The 10994-nt window shown below is 32.7% G+C and overlaps 1 protein-coding gene across 1 annotated transcript; it reads right to left on the minus strand.

Moving 5' to 3' along the window:
* Positions 1–3055: 3055 nt before the first annotated feature.
* On the minus strand, positions 3056–6829 carry LOC141298278 (uncharacterized). Its single transcript, XM_073828786.1, has 5 exons — positions 6788–6829; positions 6205–6287; positions 4833–5123; positions 4708–4752; positions 3056–4377 (listed from the first exon to the last, which is right to left on the minus strand). The coding sequence occupies exons 2-5, from the start codon at positions 6275–6277 to the stop codon at positions 4124–4126; spliced, it is 663 nt and encodes a 220-aa protein (XP_073684887.1). The 5' UTR covers positions 6278–6287; positions 6788–6829; the 3' UTR covers positions 3056–4123.
* Positions 6830–10994: the final 4165 nt, after the last annotated feature.

The raw sequence follows: 10994 nt of genomic DNA on the forward strand, positions 1-10994 counted from the left end.
AATGTTTTAAAATAGCTATTGACTTAGAGAGTCCAGAGAACTGCACTGCACTGTTTTTTTTTCCAGATTGAGCAAAAAAACCTAGGACTAGTTCACAAAAGTAGATTTTTAACATTTTCAAAAAAAAAATTAACAAATGGTTTTATTGACAGCAGTGGTTCTAGAGGCAAAGTTGTTCGGAATGAAGAGGTCTATCGTATGATACATACATACATGTTGTGAGTTTGGAAAATATCTCATTCCATTCAAAAGTTACAGTTGTTTTTAGTAAAGATGGCCCTGCTCCTTTCAAACGTTTTCGCGTCCCATTGTGCCAGAGAGTCGAAATTTCATCTTTTTTTTATATATATTTTTTTATATATAATTATTGATATTCACTCTTCAGAGAATTTTCCAGCACTGGTTTGGTTCTGATCAGACAAAGAACCTAGTACTAGTTCACAAAAGTAGGTTTTGCATTTTGGATTTCAGAGACATAAGACACTTGAGTCTGCAACGAACGATTAATTAGCAATTTCGTACTTTTGGACACTGTAGCGCCCCCGTCAGGGCGATTGGGCAGAGTCTTGGTGACATTGTACAGGGTGTGAGTACTACCACACCTCCAAGTTTCAAGTCTCCACGAGTTATGGTTTGTTCTGCACAATCATTTTAATGTGGAAATTGCTCAACCTTGAAAAGTACATTTTCATCTATTGTCCATCTTGTTTACTTAGCTAAATCTATCAAGTCAAATGGTATGTAAAAGTTTCTGCCTGTGCACAGCTTTCTAAATTGGTCACTTATTAGATTTCCTTTTGGATTAGGAAGATGCTGACGTCTATGTTTGAGAACAGTGCTAGTCTTATAGCTAGCATTGCACTAGCTAGTTTCTCATGCACGGCAAACAGAAACTGATGACAAGCACGACAAGAGAGGTGGTCCGAAAGTATGCAAACATTCAATGTTTTTTTTAAAGATAATAATCAGATGTAATCATATGCAAAACGATTCTAGTTTAAAAATAAAAATACAAAATAGTGAATTGCTGGTTTTGTATACAAGCTCAAATAACGATAAAACTGTTGTTTTTATTTTATCTTCACGTTTTAACTAAGCTGCCGATAATATGCTTAAAACACTCACAGCAGCTTTTGCTTTGACTATTGGACGTGCTCTGTATTACGTAAGACTTGCATATGGTTTCAATTTGTTTTCTGCCATTCTGCTCTTGTTAATCTATAACAGAGAAGTCATTTGCTCTCTTAAATATTTTAATGACATTGTGCATACCACAATACATTGTTAAATTTCAAAGCAGAATGTTAACTGCAACTACAGCAAGAATAATATAGATTTAATAGTACAAATCAAGAGTCTGTTCTAGGTGAAAGATTAGTGCATGCAATAAAAGTTACTGTTGTGGTCAGCGGTTAATATTTAATTTAAGAAAATTAATGTGCACTCACTTGAAGTGTGTCTTCACCTTGAGCATGTTTTACTCCACACTGATTCCTTTATGTGTGACACAAGAAAATAACCTCAAACCTGCTAATCTATGACTTTCATTTTCCAAATTACATAAGAATATTCTGCAGTTTAAGGTGATTCCCTCTCCATGATATGATTTATGATTTATAAGCAGATGAGCCAGACCTGGAGGGCAAACCCTGGTAAAATTAGTTCACTCAAAGGTGAAATCTCTGCTGTTTATTTTGACATGAAGCAACAGAAAATGTTTTGGAATCTCTCATACAGCTGTGCAACATCTGCACAGTTTATAGCGAATCAGAACAAGCAGGACGAAAGCAAAATAAAAAGCCATTTACCACACATACTGTAGAATAGATAATGCAGTCGCCTTCTCAGTTGCTTAAACAAAAATATATCAGCAAATCTGTATTTCATTTCATGTCTTGTCAGATTGATTTCATTCACCTATATTATTATGGTTTCTCCAGCCCACCTGTCACACCTGTCTGTCACTAGTCTGTCACTACTTTTACTGTTGTTGTGTAAATGATTGATGATGAAATTACGAAACATACTTGGAAAGAGGAAACACAAGTTCTGTGTGGTTCAAAGGAATGGAAAAAGTGAAGTTCATTACTCAGCTACTGAATAAAACTGACTCATCAATGAACTGATTTAACAGAATTATGATTGTTTTCTGTTTTTTGAGAGCTGCTTTACAGCAGAACTGATCTCTGATTGCATCACAAAATCATTATTTTCCATTTATCACCGTAAAGCTGCTTTGAAATGATCTGTATTGTATAAAGCACTACAGAAATAAATATAACTTGACTTCAAACAAATGTCTGACCATCATGGCACAGTAGTGATATGACCATAATGATGACTTTATTGCATAACAAGTTTATTTTTTACAAATTTTTCTACATTATTTATTAAAATATACTTTATTTCTTTTCAGAATATTTTTTTCAGATTTTAATGATTTTCTAGCTTTTATTTTGTTTAAATGGTCTATAGTGATATGATGAGCGTAATGATGACTACTGCATAGCAAGTTTATTTTTACAATTATTTATTTAAATATTTATTTCCGTTCAGGTTTTATACGATTTTTTGGTTTTTATTTAGTTTATATGGTAGGTCTATAAAAGTATGGACTAAAAGTATAGTTTTTTAATTTATTTATTAATTTTTTATTTTTTTTTTGCATTTTGTGTATATATCCTGTTTGAGATCATGAAATTGTTTTATTTTTATTTGCACAATATTAACTGTCAGTCACCGAAAAACTAATTAAATGCACTATAATTATGCACAACTGTCATTATTTATGTATGTGGTTCATCTGTCGTGTTTACATCTGTTGAAATACAACACTTGTTTTTTTAAGTGATGGAATGAGCGATATTTTTTTGCTTTCAGTTTGAATGCTTGTCACGTGACAACTGTTTGCTTAGATAGCATCATTTTGTTCTCTTTCTCGGAAGAGTTATTACTTCTCAGACATCCCAAACAGACAATGGTGTCAGCAGGTTATGGGTTTGGTTCCTATGGAGATCATGAACTTATCAACAAATATAAACCTTGAATGCAAATGTAAAAAAGTATTACAAAATTTATTGTAGAATAAGATTACGAAACTTGTCTTACACAAAAAGTAATGAATACATACAGATTAGCTCTTTGTGCTCTTCACACACTTTACAAGTTCAACTGGTGTAACTTACCCACAAACAGAGAATCCAGATATTGATCTTTAGAGAGTATCACAAATCTTCATTCATTGCAATGTTTTAAAAACACACACCGTTCAGATTATTAGAAAAATGCACATGCAGAATATTAGGAAAATATATTTTTCATACTTCAGCTATATTAACATTTGAATTTACCAATTACATTCATTATAGACATTCCCTGAAAGTCAGACAAAAAGAGCAAAATCAAACAAAGTTTCAGTTTCAGTTTCCTCTTAAACTTCAAAGGCTTGAGTTGATTAAAGTCACATATACACATATATACACTGATCAAAGAGATCAATAATATACAGTTATTTCACAGAAATATATATGTGACCCTGGACCACAAAACCAGTCATAAGGTTAAATTTGACAAAACTGAGATATATATATATACATATGAAAGCTCAATAAATAAGCTTTCTATTGGTGTATGGTTTGTTAGGATAGGACAATATTTGGCCGAGATACATCTATTTGAAAATCTGAAATCTAAGGGTGCAAAAAAATCAAAATACTGAGAAAATCACCTTTAAAGTTGTCCAAATTAAGTTCTTAACAATGCATATTACTAATCAAAAATTACATTTGGATAGGTTTACAGTAGGAATTTTACAAAAAATCTTCATGGAACATGATCTTTACTTAATTTCCTAATGATTTTTGAAATAAAAGAAAAATCAATAATTTTGACCCATACAATGTATTTTTTTACTATTGCTACAAATATACCCCAGCGACTTAAGACTGGTTTTGTGGTCCAGGGTCACATATGAAACAAAGACAGAGTTTTAAACCAACAAGCATCAACCAGTGTTATACATTCAGTAGTATAACAGTGAGATATAACAGACAGTAGAGTTAGTGGAGTTCAAATAAAGCTTGCTTCACATGAGCATCACATGGAAAATCTAACAAAATTGATTTCATACTCCTGAGTCATTGATCACATCTTCTGAATGATCGCTGTTGTCTTCATCATGTCTGATGCCCAGAAACATCCTCTTCTGGAATCCACAAGATCTGTTGAAGTTTGGTTTCTTGTTGCGAATGACTGTTATTATGCCCATGATGATGATGATGAAACAGCCCACAACTGCGGCGATGACAAAAACCTTATATCCAACACTCACTTCTGTGTCTGGTGGAGATGTTCCTGATTTGATCTCGTTGGTATTTCCTGTAAAGGTACATTTAAAATCTTTTATAACATTTCTTAAAAAATAAACAGACCACTGACAGTCAGATTCTCCACACAGACCTGCACAATATGATTTTCCTGCTGAGAATCGGATAAAACTGATTATCTACTGTCTGTCTCTTAAATCTCTAATATGATGAGATGTGTCATTGTTTAGAAAGCTGCTTGTATACAATCTTTCTAAACACTAAAATTATTTATTGCAGGTGATTTAGAGTTTTGAATATGTTGAAGAGCAGTTTTCTGTGTTTCTGCAATCTAAGTAACCTGAAGCAGTATTCAACCGTAATCAATAATAAAATATAATACCTTTCTCTCCAGGAGCTTCATTGTCAATTTCAGGTTTAATGGGCCCTGTTAACAGATTTTAAACCACTGTTAGTAGATTAAACATAAATGTCCAAAGATTTACAGAATATTATAAAATATTATACCTGTTAACTGCACTGTGAATTTTGCTGTTTTTGCTCCACACTGAGCTTGCACAAAGAATCTGAATTTCGCTGTCATTGCTGTAGTTGGAGTGTAGTTACATGTGAAGCTTTTCCTGAGATCACAGGTGTTCACAGGAAACTCTTCTTTACAGATTGCAAAGTCATAGCCCTCAGAGGGTCGAAATGTATATGATTTAACGCAGCATTCAGTGCTCTGCAGTGAAATGCTGCAGGTGAAAGTTACTTCTTTCCCCACAGATCCAGTCACATCATCACAGCTTACACTGAAATCTGAAAAATAACAATGTATATCAAATAATACAGCAAATGAACTAAAAAAGGATGTGCTATTTAGTTTTTTAAATGTTTTCATCTCATGAAACTTTTATGATTATAACATATGCACTGCATAAGTACTTTTCTTGCTTTGATTTTTTGTCTTGTTTTCAGCCAAAATATCTAAAAATTCTTAAATCAGGAAGGATTTTTTAGATCAGTTTTCAAAAACAAGTCAAAATTAAGTGCATTTTTGCTTGAAACAAGAAAAATAATCTGCCAATGGGGTAAGAAAAATAATCTTGTTTTCTGTTTGAGATAATATTTTTTCTTACCCCTTTCTCATATTATTTTGCTTGTTCTAAGCAAAAACTCACTTAATTTTGACTTGTTTTTTTCTGAAAACATGAAAATAATTTTCACTTGTTTAAAAAATCCTTCTTGATTTAAGAATTTTTTGATATTTGGGCTGTAAACAAGATAAAAAATCCAAGTAAGAAAAGCATTTTTGCAGTGTCTCTGTTTCCATGACAATCATGCAACAAATATACAGTCTTTCATTAGAGAACCTATTCATATGCAAAATCACTGCATTATGTATTTTGTACGTTAGATTTAGAATTTGATCTAGCCATGGAAGAGTCAGATATTTTATTATTTATTATGAAATGTAATTCCAGTATATGCACACTATTTATTTTCTAAAAGCAGAATAATACAGCAGTCTCTGCATGTAACTTCATCCTGTTTTTTTTAATCATCTGCATCAGATATCAATGCAGAAAACACAAGATCCTGTATTCTTGATTTCGCACTTATCTGTAAGAACACATTGTTTTACATAAAAGAGCACATTAAAGGGCAGAAAACAATATTGCTTCCTGACCGTAATGAATTTCACTTCCTATTCTGTAATCTGTCCAAACACTAAATCTGTGTTTTGAATCAGACCAAGAATCGAAAGCACTTACAACGGGTCTATTTTAAGAGTCACGTTTTATATATCTATGAGTCTATGAATTTTTTCATTATCTTAGATTTATTCTCCTCCTTTAAATTCCCACAAACAATTTCTAAATGATGTTCATTCTCTTACCACCATCAGCTTGACAGACAGCAGAAAAGGTCCAAACCAGAAGGAAAAGTTGCACAGCATTTACGGCATTCATGGTTGTGAATCTGCAATAGAAAAAAAGGAACTTAGGACTAATACTAGCGATTGCATAGATGCATTAAAGAGGAAGATTTATTGAAAGCTCAGCAGAAATGTCAACATTTAGCAGCAAATGTTTACCTGGATTAAATCAGTTCTGAATGTTAAAAATGCACAAGCCATATACTTTTATGACATTAAAGTACTCAAAAACAACTCATGGGTGATTAAAAGATGATAAGATTTATTACAGTGAATCACTGTAGTGCGTGCACACAATGCAACATCCGCTCATAAAAATATAAAAGTGATGAAATAGTCTTTCCATTGCATTCTTTTCTCTGGCTAAATGCAGAAAAACCTTTTCTATATTCATAGACATTTTTTCAAAAATGCATCAAAATATGTAAATCACATTAGAAGTAAACAGCATATACGTATTTTAACCTTTCCAGTAGCTGGCTGTTGATTAGCAAATATAGTCCTAATGGAAATTATTTCATGTTTAGAGAGAATTATTGCTCACCTCCGTTCTCTGTATGTCTTCACCAGTCTGAGTTAAGTCCCATCTGCTCTCTCTCTCCTGCTCACGCAAGTATAAATACTTAATTACAACTAAACTTTCACTTTCAGAATTACTCAACCAGCTATTGAGGGACACACAACTGCACTAACCTGCTAAGTTTTACTCCCTGCCAAGTGGCAACATGAAGTGGATATTTGATATTGCTCTGTTGGTTGTTGGTGAGACTAAAAAATATTAAAATATAAAATTAATTAAAATAAATTAAGAGGTACAAAAGATAACCAATAAAATCAAAGAAATGGGGGCTTTACTGTTCACAGACAATATACCTGCTGCTGCCTGTGTCATTAATGCTCATAACTGAATAACTTCTTTGTATTTTAAAAGGATTAATCTATAAATACAATCTAGGTTATATTACACTATAAATGTATACATTATATTTATAGGCTAGTGTTTTGTTCCAGAATACTAATGTTAGACCCTGATTTTACCAGAATATTGACTGTTTACTGTTTTTTATACTGTATTTTTTATAGCTGCTTTACATCAGAATTGATCTTTGTTTGCTTCACTGAATCATTATTTTCCCGTTTATCACTGTAAAGCTGCAATGACATAAAGCACTAGAAATAAAGGAGACTTGATTCAAACAAATGTCTGACCATCATCACTTTAACTCAAAAGGCAAAGCAATGATCACACGATGACCGTTACTTCATTACAGTATATTTCATATATGTTCAATATTTATATTTTTAATGGTTTTTGCACCTTTTTTGGGGGGTTTACGTTTTGTTCATAGTAAGCCTCTATTTGCAGTAGTTATGGAGAAAACTAGATTATTATTTTTTTATTTTTGCATTTTGTGCTTATATCCTATTTGTCATCATAAAATTATAAAATGCATATTTGCATAGTATCAGGTATCGCCCATCTTGCAGTATAGACATTAACTAACAGCCACTGAAACTCTAATTATGAAGTAAATGCTCTATAATTAATAACAATAACATAAAATGATTTCTGTTATGATCAGTCAGCAGTTCATGTGCCATGTTTACACCCAGGGCCTAAAAATAACTTTTTGCCACACCTGCCAATGGCCAGTGACATGAGAAAATTTATCAGCCAAAATTTGTAATCTTTAATTATATGCATTTATGGTGTAATTACTACATTTTCGTTTCAGTCCATGTTGATATCTAGCACAAACAATGAGCCGTCACTTTAATTCAGAGCATCCAGCACAGCAAAAGTGGCCTGCATCCTAACGTGCATAGGCCTACTATTCATCCATACTACCCATGATAGTAGTAATTTTCAATACTATTTAGGGCGGAGCGTGGATAGTATGCACATGCACGCAGGGATAGACAATGCACTCAACGGTGGCAATTTTATCTGAGGCTCTTTTTTTTTAACCGATGGAATGAGTGATTTACTTGACTCTGAATGCTTGACACGTGACGGCTGTTTGCTAAGATAGAATCATATTGTTTTCTTTCTCGGAAGGGTTATAACTTCTCAGACAGATACTCCTGTTTTTCAAACAGTAGACAATGGCGTTAGAAACAGGTTATGGGTTTGATTCCCGTGGAGTGATCAAATATAAACCTTCAATGCAATGTAAAGCTGCTTTGAATTCATATCTTCCAAATGCATAAATACGAATTATTTCTCAAATTTCAGAAAACTAATCTCAAGGTTGATAAATGATCATTTATAGCAGAATAAATGAATGCAACTTTTCTCACATGAATAAAAAATGCATACATATAGATCAGCTCTTAGTACTCTTCACATTTACTAGTACGTATAACTTATCTATTAACAGAGGATCCATATATTCATCTTTAGAGAGTATCATAATGCATGTAACTTTTCTTACATGAATAAATAATGCATACATACATATCAGCTCTTAGTACTCTTCACATTTACTAGTACGTATTGTCATGATCCTGCCCTGACAGCCCTGTCTGTCTTGTCTTTGTTTAATGTTTCCTTGTTTGTATTGTGTGTCAGCACATGGCTGTGTCTTTGTTTATGTCTGCCATGTGCTCCTGTTGCCCCACCTCCTTGTTTCCCTTTTCCACGCCCTCTTGTTTAGTCCTCGTTTGTTTGAGTGTCGTCACCTGTTCTTCTCGTTTGTCTAATTGTACTCACCTGATCCTCATGTCATTTCCTCCCTTTATATTGTGCTCTTTCCCTCTTGTCTTTGCTGGTTCGTTTTGTGAGTTTGTGTATTCTTTTTTTTTTTTTTTTATTGACTTTTCATATAACCACAGAACAAACAACACTTAAACTGGAATACAAAAACACACCACTCTTTACAAACATGCTCAATTTATAATAAGTATAAAAAAAAAAATAATAATAATAATAATAATAATAATAAAAATAGATAAATAAAAAAAAAAAAAAAATAAAAAATAAAAAAAAAACCCACACAAAAAAAATAAAATAAATAAAAATAAAATAATTAAAAATAAATAAATAAATTAGTTACAGACAGTATTTACAATGTCCAAGGAGCAGTCATTACAATGTCCAATAAAGGCTGTGTTCACATTTACATAATACTCATGTATGGTTCCCAAAGCCGCTCAAAGTTTCTCTGCTTGCCCTTTGCAATATATGTTAGTCTCTCCATTCCGATACAGTTCAATATCTCTTTTTTCCACATTTTCAAGGATGGCACATCCATGCTTTTCCATCTCAATGCAATAACTCTCCTAGCCTGAAGGAGGCCAAAATCTATGAGCTTAGTCTGTTTCAAAGTAGACTCCAATGGGTATATACCAAGTATACAAAGTTTAACATTCAGAGGAATATTTTCACCGAGCATGTTCGACATACATTCAATAACATTTTTCCAAAAGTATTGTATTTTTTGACATCCCCAAAGGCAATGATACAATGTTCCTCTCTCATCCCGACATTTAGAGCACACATCTGGGATGTTAGCAGACATACGATGAAGTTTAACGGGAGTTATGTAGGTTCTCATTATCCATTTATATTGAAGTAATTTAAACCTTGTATTTATTGTTTGCATTTGTGCTTTTAAACATGCCTCGTTCCAGTCTGCCTCATCAATATCTTCATGCATATCCAATTTCCAGGCATTCAATTTATCTAGTGTTGATTCAGGGCTGTGTTTAACCAAAAAATTATAATACATAGATATATGCCCCCTTCCTTCTAAGTTTTTAAGAGTTATTTCCTCTAATTTTGATAAAGATGGTATATAGCTTATCTGTTCCTTTTTTGATGACATGTAACTTTTTAACTGTAAATATTTAAAAAAATGTTTTTTGGGGATTGAGTATTTCTGGCATAAGTCGTCAAATGAAAGTAAAACTCCATCTTCATATAGATCCATAATTTTCTGAATGCCTCTTGCATTCCAAAACTTAAAACCTCCGTCTTTTTTGCCTGGTATAAATTGTACATTACCCCAAACAGGAGTGAATTGGGACAGTTCTGGCATATCACCAATATATTTATGAGCAGCGTGCCAAACTGAAATCGTATTTTTAAGAAAGGGATTTCTTGTGTTCCGTTTTATGGACTTCACATCTGAAGAGTATAAATACATTTTTAATGGCAAATCTGGAGTGCATGATTGCTCAATGTCTACCCAAGCCGGAGGTGGTGCTGTATGGAAATAGTTTAATGCTGAAGTCAGCTGGGCGGCCATATAATACCATCTAAAATTGGGAAGCTGAAGCCCTCCCCTGTCATAGGGTAAATGTAATAATTTAAGGCGAAGTCTAGCTCTCCTGTCATTCCAAATAAATTGGGCAAGTAGTTTGTTAAGTTTATCAAAAAACACATTTGGTAATGGTAATGGGAGTGTTTGAAAATAGTATAAAAATTTGGGTAGAATATTCATTTTTATTATGTTAATTCGTCCGATCATGGATATTGGTAAATTTGACCATTTTTGCAATAACTCATTAGTTTTGTCCATCAGGGGATCATAATTTATTGGGATTGTTTTGCTGAAGTTGGGAGTGATTCTAACACCTAAATAACTAAAGCCCTCTGTTGCCATGAAAGGGGTGTTTATTATAGGTTTATGTCTTTCTTCCTTGTTAAGAAACAGCAATACTGACTTAGAACTATTAATTTTGTATCCAGAAAATTCTCCAAAATTTTCAATTAATCTCATTATATTAGGAATACTGCTTTTCAAATT

Source organism: Garra rufa, chromosome 22 (genome assembly GCF_049309525.1).
Source record: "Garra rufa chromosome 22, GarRuf1.0, whole genome shotgun sequence".
Lineage (NCBI taxonomy): Eukaryota > Metazoa > Chordata > Actinopteri > Cypriniformes > Cyprinidae > Garra > Garra rufa.

Coding starts and splice junctions, on each gene's coding strand:
- LOC141298278 (XM_073828786.1), bottom strand. CDS start 6,277: ATGAATGCCGTAAATGCTGTGCAACTTTTCCTTCTGGTTTGGACCTTT. Junction 4,753..4,832: donor ATTCACAGTGCAGTTAACAG/GTATAATATTTT, acceptor ATCTGTTAACAG/GGCCCATTAAACCTGAAATT. Junction 4,378..4,707: donor TGAAGCTCCTGGAGAGAAAG/GTATTATATTTT, acceptor GTACCTTTACAG/GAAATACCAACGAGATCAAA.